Here is a 15,030-nt window from a genome sequence, read left to right as displayed (position 1 = left end):
TATTGTAAATTGTTGCTGAGTAAAACTAGAGCCAGCGAAACAAACTTCAGGTGCATTCATTTGTAATAATTAAGTTTCAACTTAGTATTCCGTTAGGAACGACCATGACAGAGTTAATGAAGAAAAATATACATTTGTACGCAATGTATTTATATTGCATATAAATGGGGAATATATTATATATATATATATATATATATATATATATATATATATATATATATATATATATATATATATATATATATATATAAAGAGAAGAAGGCAAACAATTTATAAAATTATGTTAGTTATACATATAGATATTATATAGGGTTTTATTTTGTGTTTGTGTAAAATGCTATAGACTTTTGAATTTTAGAATTATTGCGAATTGCGACTTTCCGAATTATGTACATTAGAATAGGTATTTAAGATATTATTTTAAAATAATTTCAGTAAAAAAAATATATTTCATTTACTTTACATCATGTTTTTCAAGGATTAATTTTTGTTATCAGCAAAACAGGTCATTAAAGGTATAGAAAATTGCGTTTTTATATTATGTTTTGTACAAAATTATGGAATTTGAAAGTAGATTTTTGAGAAGTAAGTTCTTTTTTTGTTTTAAATGGGAAAGAAAGAACGGTTTAATTGGTTAAAAGGGAATTATGGAAAGGATTGGTAGATTAGAGAAAATGTTTGGAAGCCGAAATGATCGGGATCTGCTGTTTGTCTTTAAGTAAAAGAACATCTAATCCAGGAGAAGAAATATAGTGCCGGTGGTTTTTTTAAAGATGAAAGAAAATTTTGAAGAAAACAGTGCCAGATTATGAATCCTGAGTTGGAGAACTGTGCATTTTGTTGTGAATTGGACAGAGAACAGTTTTTTGTAACATTCTCTTGGCGCATTTCATGTACCTTGGTATTCTGTAGAATTTTCTTGCATCATATCCGAAAGATTGAGAGTTGTACCATTGCATGGCTCTCTGAATTTTGCTGTAAAAGTCCTATTTGACTCTAATATTTTGTTATCCGTTGATCTTCTTAACTTCTTTTAAGTATTGCGTCTTACTAATGTGCTTTCTTATGATATTCTGTGCTAAACCACCAACACACTTACGTGCTTCTCCTGACAACTCTCTAAATGGCGGAAACCGATTTCACGAAAAATTCGATTATCTAATTAGGTCTCTACATTTGAAGACGATATTAGAGGCTTTAGTAATCAACTTCAACCCTAGAGATCAAATTCATTTCAAACTACGGTCTTTATATTCCTTTCACAAGCTTGTTATCATATAATTATCAACTTTTCTTTTTTCACGGTCACTAAGTGATATGGAAAATATAAATTATAAATATAATAATTATATCCTTATTCCCAAGCCTCGACATATATCTATATAGGGATGTATCGTGTGCAATCAATTTTACAAAACTTAAACAAGTAGATAGTTATTGTTAAACAAAAGGTATTTTAGTAACTAGATTTTATAGTATTGCCTAGTTGCTTCTTTGGTTTGAGTTACTACAAAATTTAAGGTCCATTTGCCCATTTAGCACGTTGAGCTTATTTTACAAATTTGTAATTGACTTTTTTATTCCATATTATTACAAGTGTGTAAAAGCCAAATGGAATAAATTCATTATTTAGGTTACTGTACATATTTATAAAAAATCCCGAAACACGTCAACTTTAAATTATAACTTGACATTCTTTAACGTGAAAATGCAACCCCTACCTTCAACCCCTTAGAATGACAGATACAACCCCCAATTTTTAAAATAGGAAGTATAGGCTTGTGATATATCGTTTGAAAGGTCTTTTCATTCTCCATTCTAAAATGTTGTCCCTTTCAAGTTTATTAAGATTAATTAAGATAAAATAAATTAAAATCATGTGAATACCGATATTCGTTAAAATATACTCAAAACTGATTTCCCGTTTAGGTCTTGATAATGAGAAAGTGAACAAAAACCATAGCAATGTGGTTTTTAGAAGGTAACCATTAAAAAACTTTAAAGAATTTCCGTGGCAACGTTATTTTAACATGCATTAGTAAATTGTTTTATTTAAGTTGTCAGTATTTTAATTTAAGTAAAAAGTTCGTTCAATTCAATTCTGAAAAATGGTTAGATTAACGGAAATGCATAAAATAACAGTTTTACAAATGATTGGTTACGGAGATAACATCCAACCACAACATGAAGTAATTCGCCTATTTCATGAGATATTTCCTAATTTACCACCTATATCCCAAGGAACAATAAGTAAAACAGAGAAGCAGTTTCACGAATTTGGTCATGTAAGGCAGATAAAAAAAAGCAGCTGCCAATGCACTGAGTGATGAACTCAAATTAGGTGTGTTGCTTGAGTTTCAGGAAAATCCACATACATCGAGTAGACAGGCATCCACTACATTCAATGCTAGCCATACATCGATAGTAAACATATTAAAAGAAAATAAATTGCATCCCTATAAGATGATACCTACTCAGGAGCTCATGAAAGATGATTTTGATAGGAGAACTTTTTTTTGTGAGCAAATGATGGACATGTTGGATAACAATATTATCCAATTAGAAGACGTTATGTTTTCTGATGAGTGTACTTTTACACTTAACGGTCATGCTAATCGGCAAAATTGCCGCTACTGGGCCACGGAAGATCCTCACTGGATGAGAGAAGAACACACTCAATACCCTCAAAAGGTTAATGTTTGGGCAAGGATTGTAGGAAACAATATCATTTGTCCCTTTTTCATTGAGGGCAACTTGAATAGTAACAATTATTTGGCACTACTTCAAAATAATGTCATTCCAACGTTGGCAAATTTATATTCTGATCCAGGAAACCCTCAAGTTCCAGCGAATACGATATGGTTTCAGCAGGTTGGAGCACCACCACATTACCAACTTAATGTCCGGCAGTACTTCGATACAATATTTCCCAATCGGTGGATAGGGAGGCGAGGATCGATTGAATGGCCAGCGCGATCACCTGATCTTACATTATTAGATTTCTTTTTATGGGGATATGTGAAGAGCCATGTGTACAAAACTAAACCTTCTGATTTAAATTACTTAAAAGAACGAATAACGCTTGCGATTAGGTCGATCACGCCTGTTATGTTAAATAATGTTAGAAAACAGTTTTATTTGAGATTAGGATATTGCCAAGACGTTCGCGGTGAACATCGTGTTCTACATTTTATTACGTTTTGCATTACATTTTAGTTTTTGATTGTATTGTAGCGAATTTCTGTAACCACATGATCTTAATTTATTTATAATATTACATTATATATATTATATTAATCTTAATAAACTTAAAAGCGACAATATTTTTGAATGGAGAATAAAAAGACCTTTCAAACGATATATAACAAGCCTATACTTCCTATTTTAAAAATTGGGGATTGTACCTGTCATTCTAAGGGGGTTGAAGGTAGGGGTTGCATTTTCACGTTAAAGAATGTCAAGTTATAATTTAAATTTGACGTGTTTCGGGATTTTTTATAAATATGTACAGTAACCTTAATAATGAATTTATTCCATTTGGCTTTTACACACTGTATAATCTTCCTAATTATTTGAAATTTATCTTTCTTAAATATGCATAGGTTTTTTTTTCGTTACGATACGACAAAAAGTTATATTAAATAATAAAAAGTTGTATCAATATTTAAATGTCTAATAGAAATATAGACAACGGCACTTTTCGATTCATGTGGCTATGTCTCTATGTAGTAAAATCTAATTTTTAGATTGTCTTTATAATCCTTCGAGCCCCAACGAGAAAAAAAAAACAATAAAATAAAAAAGTAATAAATTTATTTAATCTAAGGTGGAACGACGGTAAAGGGCGCTTTCAAAACGCAAGCGCCGCAACGCCCAGCGACTCTTTGTTGTGAGATTCGGTCCAGAAGCTGCGGCAGTTTTATCACGTCATGGGCACCACAAATTTGTGCCTCGGAATTGTATTTTTTACGTTTTTTAGTGGAATCTGGGCTACAGCCGAAAAAATACCACTGGGTAAGTGAAAGCAGAGCATTTTAAAGTTCGTGTTATTATTTATTGCAGTGTACAATTTGATTTATCCGGGAATAATTTGGATTAACTTAAGATTACATTACACTGAGAAAACTCTTTGAAATAAACATTTGTCAATACTAGAGCCTCTTGCTTATATGTACTATATCATAGTTTAGATAAAGTTTTATATCAGAAAATCAATTTTATTCAACAATAATTGTATTTATATAACTCTAAAAGAACGAAACAATTCAATGTCTTTTTAAAATACCTTTAAAATACCGATGATATTGTGGTAATTGCTAACATCCTAATGGTATAAATACTCACAGATAAACATATTAACACTTTATTAATTAGACTTTTGCTTATCGTTTACTATATAATCAAACGGTTTTTGCAATTTTAAGTCACTTCCAATGATATTTAATATTATCCATGTGTTTTGTGTTTTGACCAGCCATGTAGAAATCTTCTTTAAAAGCCATAACCCATGTCTTTAACACAAATCATTTTTCGGTAACCTTATTTCTACGTTAGTTCACAGGTTTTGGTATTTAGTTGTAATATATTTACTATATTATAAATGGGCGAACTTTATGGGCTCAAATTAATCCATTTATTTTGTTTTCTGCCAATGATAACCTACAAAACTGTTTAATTGCTACATTTTTGTCTTGACCAATCGTTGAAATGAAAACAAAAGTTATAAAATATCATACCTACTTAAAAATTCTCGATAAATCTTTTGATTGCTCTCCTTATTTAAATATATTTATAATAATGTTGGTACTCTAGACGATTCCCAAAATATAAATTTTTGCGTTCAGAAAGTGTTTTACAACTCAAATTTTTCACAATTTCTTGCTCACTGACATGGTTAGTCTCAGAAAAAATATGTATGTATATACTAGACACTAACAGTTATTTACGTTTGTTGTTTTTTGCATCTATTCGTGACCAGCCATTCGCTTGATGTCATCAGTCTGGTTCGCTTTTAACAGTTGTCTTCCATTCTTCCTATGTCTCCTGCCCTGTTCCATTTTAACATGACAATCCTTTGGATTAAATCTGTAACTTTTCTTTGTCTTCTTATTTCGTCATTCGACTTGCGATCGCTGAGCATAATGTTGTGCATTCACCTTGTATTAGCTCTCTGAGTCATTTGGAGTTTGTGGACTATGTTGTTATTAAAAGCTCATGTTTCAATTCCATTAAATTATATGTCAGTACCGGTAACACGTATTGATCGAAAGTTTTTGCCTTTAAAGTATCTGGTAAGTTTGATTTAAATTCTGTTTATAATCTTCCAAAATGCTACTCATGCTAAGAAACATCTTTTATTTAAATCAGACGTTAAGTTAGGCTTTGCTAATTCGATTTTTGTCCTACGTATATATACGACTTAACTTATTTCTGTGTTATTATTGTCCAGAGTTATATCCTCAGTTAAATCTAGAGATTCGTTTGTTAGATATTTAATTTTTGCTAGATTTATTTTTAGTTCTATTCCTTTTGGTTTTGTATTGAGGTCTCATAGCATTTCCTGAAATTCTTTTCTGTCCTTTGCTATTAACGCAACATCGTCGACAAATCTCAGGTGATTCAGGTTTCCGCCGTCTACCGCCACTCTTTTATTCGCCCATTCGTTCATATCTTCTAGAGCTCAAATAAATAGCTTGAGTGAGATAGAATCTCCTTGTTTAAAATCTTTCTGTAGTGCTTATTGCTTTTTTTATTTCGTCCTCTGATATATATACATAGCAGGGGAAATGTGCCTATGATGGACCCCTTAAGAAAAAAGCTCCATAATAATTTTAATTATTTAGTAAATGCAAGCTGCATCGTCCGAGTCATCTTCGTCAAAAGAAGATTTACAATCGTCTTCAGAACTGTTTTTAGTTGAAACACGAACTTGCCTTTTCACTTTTCTTGCGTCTTGTTTTTTTTTTGCTTCTTTTTCTGCATTTTTTTGCTTTATATTATTAATTTCTGGCGTTGAATTTAAATATCCTGTTTTACCCCGTTTTCTGAGTTACTTCAGATACTCCAGCTAAAGGAGGAAGACAAATATCTTCGACCGAGATGTTTAGAACTGACGATGATGTTGATTTCTGATCAGTGATTTTTGATAAACCTTCAATCGAAGAAACATTTTGGTTCCGATGTTCCGGTAATGAGTTCTCGTCAGAACATCCTGGTAGTGGGTTTTGTTCATAATTTTCTCTATCTGTTGTTATAGACGGTAAAAATTTCCAATCCTTGAAGACATCTGGATTGAACGGTCCTATTCCTGCCTTTTTAAATGCATTTATTGCATTTGATGAAAGAGCAGAACTTTTTAAATATGCTCTATTAAAGATACTGGCTACTTTAAATTGGGTAACTGTTTTACTTAGATTCTGTCACAGCCATAATTGAATTTCTTGGCCGTACTAAGTTTAAAGTAGTCTAAAAAATCCTACGTCCAATGGTTAAACGTGATAAGAGCAGTGAGCAGGAAAACAATTCATAATAATACCGTTTTCTTGTGCAAACTGGAGAGCTTCAAAACTCATGACTACCATGATCATCGAGTAACAACAAAACTTGGTTGGTTTTAGAAGCCTTTAAATATCTTAAAAAATGTAGCAACCAGGGACAGAAAATGTCGGAAGTCATCCATCCTTTTTCTTGAGCTAAGGCTACACTTCCAGTAGGTGCGTCGATCATAAGTTCGTCTTTCTTACTCTGTCGAGGAAAAATCAAAGCAGGTGGATCTGCTGCTTTCTCCTGTTTTTTATTTGTTCTTGTTTCGTTGCCAAATTCATCTCCACCGTTTGTTCTTTATCTAAATCGTCCATTTTTCGTTTCTCATATTCCTTGTCTCTTTTTAGTTTGTCCTGTTCTTCTTGTTTTTCTTCCGTGAGTTCCATCTTGTTATTTTTGAAATCAAGTACTACATGTTTCTCTGTCTATTCGTCCACTTCTTTGATCATGTCATGCGACATGTTTAAAATGATCACACATTGTAGTGCATAAAATTTCTTACCCAATCCTAATCTTTATTTGTATGCCTTCATTTATCGTTGCTAATGTCCGTTTATTTGCGCCAAAACTAAATTTACCCTAGGTATTTTGTAAATTAAATTGGTTAAATTAACTTCATCTATTACCTTTCTGTTGACTAGCGTTATTTCCGATTCAGTGTCTATCAGAATTTTAATTGGTTTCCCATTGATAAATCCATCGACAAATTTTAAATTTATTTCATTTCTTTGACCATTATTTCCTGCAAGTTTTACAAATTCCTTCGGGTGACAAAAAATTCCCGTTTGATTTTTTGTTTCTAGTGAGCGCCTTCGTGAAAAGATGCCTGTTAGTCTTCAGTGCTTCTCATTTCGTCACTTTGTCATCCTTCTTCATATTCTATCTGGGTATTATTGACCACTCTTCTAGTTTCTCTTGGTCTGTCGAAATTGTATCGGTTTTCTCGATACTCCTGTTCATTTCGTCCATTATTATTTCTGTTCTCGTGATATGTGCGGGTGGTATTTCGATTCTGGTTTTCTCTATATCTTTCCTCGTTCCATTGCGTGAAACGCACTATACGTGAAATCAAATCTTAACTGTCTTTTTACTTTTATTCCGATATACTCTGTACGAGTACAAGAAACCAATTCGTTAAGAATTTTTGCTTAGTTGAGGAGATATATTGTGGAATGCAATTTTTATATTCCCCATGTCTCTAATAACGTCTTTATCAACGTCTGTTTTGCTTTGCAATTCTTAGAAGGCACAGATTAAAGCAAAAATCTGAATTTGGTTTCGAAAAGTAGTTTACGGGTTTTATATTTAAAATACTATTTTGTCATACTATTCTATCTAATGAACAAATATCTATATATGAAAAATCTACCTTTTGTATAGACCCGTAGCTAATAACAGTAATCTAATAACCAATAATTAAGGATTCAACTCTAAAAAAATAAACAGATAACGATGATCACTACTTTAAGAAATATTTCTTCACTTTTTTCAATTTTAGACAATTTTAGAATAATATCCTGTTTCTAAATTTCGTTATCCATATTCGCAAATCTAAAACGTATCCGCAAAAATGGAATTGGAATTGAAAAATATAATTTAATGTTAATTTCCGCATTTTTCAGATAGACTTTGCACGTTTTAAATTGTTTGTGGAACGACACTGAAATTATATCAAATCAACAAGGAAAATAAATTTCCGTAGTTGACTGTATACCTATCACAAAAAAATTATTTTAAAAATTCCTTTATAAAAGGTATAATAATAAATTGTTGATCAACACATTTTGAGTATTTTTCATGTTTACTTAAATTATAAATAATTTATGTGACAGAAGAAAATAGGTATTATTGTTTTATTATTTTATGGTGTTACATCATATGGTGTCCCGCAGCTATCCAGCAAGGATAGCTGCGGGGAATGGAGCAATATACTCCCTTTCAACATTATTAAGATCGAAACTGCCAAAAGTCGATTATTTGCCCAATTATTACATATGGCAGTAAAACATGGACTCTCAACCAACGGGAAATCAATAAACTTCTAGTATTTGAATGACAGGTTCTCCGAATAATATTTGGCCCTCAAAGAGATGAATTCATAGGAGATTGAAGAAGACAGCGCAATGCTGAATTGGTGACTATGTATGGAACTGAAAGGAGAGTTAGACATATCAAGGAAACCGAATAAGATGGGCAGGTCACGTGGTACGATCAGAGAATAACAGAGTGTTAAAGACAGTGTTTTTTTAAAGACCAGATGGTAGATGATCAGTAGGCCGACCGAGAAAAAGATGGAAGGATGATGTTAAAGCCGATTTATCTAGAATTGGGTTACAACAATGGGAAAGAGAAGCGCAAGATCGTAGAGGATGGAGGGCGATATTGGATGCAGCGAAGACTAACCCCGAGTAGTAAAGCCAGTGAAGAAGAAGAAGAAAAAGGCATAGTTACATGGAGAGTTGCAATATTAGAGTTTCTCCAGGTCATAGTGATATCATCAGCAAAAAGAAAAATTTTTTCATCGATTTTTAAATTAGTGATGTCATCTATATAGAGAAGGAAAAGTGTAGGACCCAATACTAAACCTTGTCGTACTCTAAGTATAATGCTTTTGTGACTAGAATCATTATTATTTGCTCTAAGTAGTTTTTTCTTATTTCACAAGTAAGATTGGAACCAATTCAAAGAAAAAAAGAAATACCTTAAATTACATTGAAATTTAGTTTTTCTTATATTAAAATGTGATTTTTACTATCAAAAGGATCGCCATAGTCACCAAAAATAGAGGCAGTGTAAAGATTATTGTTCAGCGCTTGGTTAACCTTATGTAGTACAGAAAAAAATAACATCATTGGTACATTTATTAGATAAAAAGACAAACTTATTGTTTGATAAAATTTTGTTTTTAACTAGAAAGGACATCTTTATTTCTTGTCGTATCTTCTTAACATTAGTTCGCTGTCTGGTTCGGACGTTGTTGGCCCGAGTCGTTTATTTTGAAAGATGCCTTCTATATATTCTATCCAAGTTTATATTTTTAATTTATTATCTAACTTTCTGTTTAAATAATACTGTTTACGTTATACTATATAGTAATACTGTTTGATGAAAAATTCAGGTGAGCCAGAGGTATGTTTAAAAATCAGTTACACAAGGAAATCTCAAATTTGTCGTATTTCGAGATCATAAAATAATATTAAAAGTATCTCAAGTAAAATATGTTAATGTAAAATAAAAAAATATGTGAATGACCCACCTGGTCATCCACCTGATAATTAAGAATTAATTTTCTCTCTTAATTTCACTCTAATTTCAAAGATTCTTCAATACTAAGACCTGTGGTTTATAAGTAATATGTATAAATTAAGCAAAGAATATAATACCTTTTTTTTGTTTAAAACACGTTTTTTGATTCATTTATCATTGATTTAATTAATTAACTATAAAGTATCTCCTGTAAATTTTACTGGATAATAAACTAGTATTATGTTTATTAATTTTAGGAGCAATTTTCGAACAAGGCACAGATGACGTCCAAACAGCATTTAAATTTGCCATGTTGCAGCACAATCAAAATATTTCCAGTAGAAAATTTGAATTTCAAGCGTATGTTGACGTTATTAACACAGCAGATGCATTTAAATTGTCTAGATTAAGTAAGTATGTATATTAAATGCGGTATAATCTAAAGTGATTTGTAAATATTAAGTAAACAACAAAAACTTAAATATTGGATTTATCTTTCTTGGATTTTTATTTTAAATATATATATATATATATATATATATATATATATATATATATATATATATATATATATATATATATATATATAAGGAAGTAAACGTTAAATAGTGGGTTTGCAGCAATAAAAAATGAAACGTGTACTCTTTTAAATTTTTATTCCAAGCTTTCGGACATTGGTTATGTCCTTCATCAGGGAGCTACAAATGTAATTAATAAATTGTTGGCGTTGGTATAATTAATTAAAAATTGTTTCTACTTACAAACTTAATGAGGTTGTATCAAAGAAGATGTATTATGTTGATAAAATTTATCATAGTCTCTCATATTATTGAGACAAATCCGTCAATTGCTGGCTGTACAATAAAGATAAATTCCCAACAAGCTCAAATTCTATTCATCACACGCGATTGCTGAATCACACAATCTTACAAGATCTACGAATATGGGTCCATCAGTTGTTGGACGAACCAAAATTGATCTATGTCCTGTGTGCGGCAAACCATATCGTGAAGAACGGATGGTAGAATGTACAGAATGTAAAAAATGGTGCTGTTTTGAATGCGTAAATGTACAGGATGATTCCGAAGTAATTGGTGATGACAGCTGGAAGTGCCCTCTTTGTATAGACGCAGCCACTAAGAAGTCTCACCCACAAGGTTCCAAAATCAAGAAATCTTGTTCTACAACCTCCTTAAAAAGCTCCTCATTGACAAGCAGCAAAACAAAAATGAAGCTTCAACTTCTGCAGGAAGAACGAGATCTATTACGTCAAGAACGAGAGTTAACCAAGGAGTCTAGGAGAATTATAGAAGAAGATGAGTGCTCGAATGCTAGTCAAGACATCGATGAAGAAGTTTTGGTTTTCGCAAATAAAAACAGTAAACTACAAATCCGTCAATTGCTGGCTGTACAAATGTTCATTATATATATATATATATATATATATATATATATATATATATATATAAAACATAATTATATTTTGCTTATTCATTTCTTGATTTCAATAGAAAACATCTTATGTAGTATTACATTTATATACATAGATTAATACAGAATATTTATTTTTAGTTTGCACTCAATTTTCCAGAGGTGTATATTCGATGTTAGGAGCGGTTTCTCCAGATTCATTTGATACGCTACATTCCTATAGTAATACTTTTCAAATGCCTTTTGTAACGCCTTGGTTTCCAGAAAAAGTATTAGCCCCGTCTTCGGGATTTATGGACTATGCCATTTCAATGCGACCTGAATATCATAAGGCCATAATAGATACGGTTAAGTATTACGGATGGAGGCAGATTATTTACTTATATGATTCTAATGACGGTAAGTAATGTTTTTAACTAAAACGAGGTATATAGAATTAGGCAGTTTTCTTGTGTGAAAGTTTTTATGAAATAAACAGTACTACCATTCCCCAACGAAAGCATGGCAAGATTTCCCTTTAAACAGAAATTGGAATCATTTGCTTGCCATCGCTACGAGAGCGTATTAATTTTATTGGCTTTGCATCGTCTTGAAATACCCATATCGTTGATTGTTTATTCGCTTTCGGCTCAGCAATCAGTGAATTTTTCTTCACTAGTCAGGATGTTGCATACTAAATTTGAGCTGCCTTCATTGCATCGTTTTGTCGTCTCGGGATGACAAATAAGAATAGAATAGAATAGAATAGACATATGCTTTATTGTCACTGAAAATTATTGAACAATTTTATGGACAAAGCTAAAAAAAAATCAGTCAAAAAGTACAAAAAGTATAAAACAAAAACAAATATAATAAAAAAATAAACAGAACAATACAATTTTAAATTAGTAAAATTATTGTATCACTTACATAATTTGTACAGACAATAACAAATGAGATAAATTGTAGCCACTGCTTGAGACACCAAAATGTAATTATAAACAATACTAATTTTGTTTCTTTGTTATACATTAAGAAACTCGTCAACTTAATAATATGGTCTTTCAGAGAGATATATTTTTGTCATCTTACGAAACTTAATGAAAGATGTTGCGGATTTAATTTCTCTTGGAAGGTGATTATAAAGTTTTTTTGCACTATATAGAATAGAATTTTTTACTAGCTAAGTGGACGGGATCGGTAAATAAACGTTACAATCCAAATTTCTAATGGAGCAGCCATGATCAGGTCTATCGGGAAAAATGTTTAGATGCTTGCGAATCAAACAAACCGTTTCCAAAATAAATAAAGAGGGAAGCGTCAAAATTCCGTGATTTTTTAAGTAGGTCTTGCAATGAGTTGTTTGTTTAAGACCAAATAGATAACGAATTGCTCTTTTTTGCAACTTAAAAATAGTATCAAATTGGGCCGCTGTGCTAGAACACCAAAATGGAAGCCCATATCGAAGATGGGATTCGAACAATGAGAAATAATATGCCATTTTGACAGAAGATAAATTTAGTTGCTTCAAAACAGATCTTATTGCAAAGCAAGCTGAGGCTAGTTTCTTCCTTAAGGAGTCAGTATGGTAAGGACCATTTAAGATCGCTGTCGATAAGAATACCTAGAAATTTCACGGAATTAACGACACTGATTTGGCTCTCATTCAAAAACAAGGGTTGAATGACTCCTTTATAAGATAATGCTACTGTCTTATCCACGTTAAAGCTAAATAAAATGGAGTCTGACCAAGCCTTGATTATAAGCAAATCAGCGGTTATAATTGAATGAAGCGTTGAAATATTAGAGCTGCTCCAAGTAATACTGGTATCATCAGCAAATAGAAAAATTTTCCCTTTAATTTTCAAGTAAGTGATGTCATTAATGAAAAGTAAAAAAAGAATGGGACCTAATACTGAACCTTGCGGTACTCCACACTTAATATCTTTAGAACTAGAGTCGGTGTCTTTTATTCTAACCAATTGTTTCCTACCTACCAAGTAAGTTTTGGACCAATTCAAAGGCACACCCCGAATTCCATAAAAAGTTAATTTTTTTAACAGAATGTCGTGATTTACGCAGTCAAAGGCTTTGGAATAGTCGCAAAAAACGGTGGCAAAGGAGAGGTTACTATTTAGTAATAGATATACCTCATGTAACACAGAAAACATGACATCTCTAGTACATTTATTAGACAAAAAGCCGAACTGATTTTGCGATAAAATATTATGTTTAAGGAGAAAGGGCATAAGTCGAATATAAGCCTTTCAATAATTTTTGATAGTGCTGGTAACAAGGCAATAGGTCTATAGTTAGTCTATAGTCAAATGCAAAAAGTCAAATACTCCTTTACCCAAGTCCATTTACTGGGTATGGACTTACTAAATATTTCTCTTCAGTGTCTTACATGAAAAAGGATTGTCGAAATAATAACACCGAATTGTAGTTGAATAATAATTCTCAGCTACAAAGTATGGAAAATAGAACAGGAGCAGAACCCAGCACTAAGCTCTAGGAAAGCCCGTGAGGGACTAACTTGGCTGAAACAAGCAAGCAATTTAATTAAACACAGTCTGTGAGACATGTTCACCCCTAAGAATTACGTTCGGGTGTAACAATTCATTGGAGCGAGGTGTATTAACTCGAGTATAAACAGGAGTCACTCTACCCCGCTTCAATGCTACAGACCATCTTTTTTCCCCCTATAGCACTCTGATGCGCGATAGGGACACAACTATCAGCCAAATGCTCTTCACGTGGGAGTCCTGGATAATAAAACTCCAACATGGTTTCCTAACTGAATTCAAACTGCTCTGCTACTTCGCTCTGAGCTAGGCTCAGTTCGGCAACTTGGTGCTCAAGGGGTTGGGCCCTACGTGCCCGGGTTTTTGGGGTTTTTTGTTAGTTTTTTTCGTTGGATTGCGCTGGTTTTTGTTAGTGTTTTTTAATTTTTGTTTTTTGGGTATTTTTTGATTTTTATTTGTAGGTAGCCCTACAACAAAAAGTCATAATTAGTGTAATATTTATATTATAACATTGAAAAAATATGCAAATATGTGACAATATGACAATATAAAGTTTGTCCACTTAAGGCAACTGGGCCCACGTTGTATTTTGCGATTGTCCACGAGTGTTATGAGCTACGAACTATCTTCTTTGTGCGTTGTTGTTGTTGTTTATTGAGTGTTTTCTTTCTGATGTTTTGTTTTCTCTCTAGTGTGTGTTGATTTTCTGTCTAGTATTTTGATTTTATTCTACTATTTGTTGTTTGGGTCTTTTGTGCTTCCATCTGCGGAAAGCGTCGTGCCTAATGATCTTTCATAACATGTGACTGAAATGGTTCTCTATCTCCGCAAACTTTGTCCTTGCTTTTTCCTTTATTATATCAGTCACTCTAATTTGTTGTAGTTATCTAAAGAGGAATCTTTCTGCAACGTATCTCGGTACGTTGACTGCTTCTCTTAGGCTGTCGTTATGTGCCGCTTGTATTTTCTTTTTTGTTGTATTACATATGTGTCCCCATGCGAGGGATGCATATGTTAGTATAGGAAGGATTATACTATATATTAATCTTATTTTAGTTTTCATCCTAAGTTTGCTTTTTCTTTAGCGTCTACGTGTTTACTAAATATTAAGCCTTTGTCCATGATTACTTCGAGGTATTTTGCTTCGCTTTGTCACTCGATAGGATTGTCTTGTACAGTCACTTGTTCTTCTGGTTATTGGTGCTTTTTTTTTGAAAAGTACAGCCTGTGTCTTTTTGGAGTTAATAGCGATTTTCCATTTTAAACTCCATTCTTCTATGTCATCTAGCGCTGTTTGTTAGTT

General features: G+C 32.2%; 1 protein-coding gene across 1 annotated transcript in view; it reads left to right on the top strand.

Moving 5' to 3' along the window:
• Positions 1 to 3,908: 3,908 nt before the first annotated feature.
• LOC140446088 (glutamate receptor 1-like) overlaps positions 3,909 to 15,030 on the top strand; it is a 114,101-nt gene continuing 102,979 nt past the window's right edge. The window contains exons 1-3 of the mRNA XM_072538617.1: positions 3,909 to 4,017; positions 10,050 to 10,202; positions 11,365 to 11,622. Coding sequence (XP_072394718.1) covers positions 3,933 to 4,017; positions 10,050 to 10,202; positions 11,365 to 11,622 — 496 coding nt within the window. The 5' untranslated portion in view covers positions 3,909 to 3,932. The remainder of the gene's footprint in view (positions 4,018 to 10,049; positions 10,203 to 11,364; positions 11,623 to 15,030) is intronic.

Source organism: Diabrotica undecimpunctata, chromosome 7 (genome assembly GCF_040954645.1).
Source record: "Diabrotica undecimpunctata isolate CICGRU chromosome 7, icDiaUnde3, whole genome shotgun sequence".
In the NCBI taxonomy this organism is placed as follows: domain Eukaryota; kingdom Metazoa; phylum Arthropoda; class Insecta; order Coleoptera; family Chrysomelidae; genus Diabrotica; species Diabrotica undecimpunctata.
This window is presented reverse-complemented; position numbering and strand designations above follow the sequence as displayed.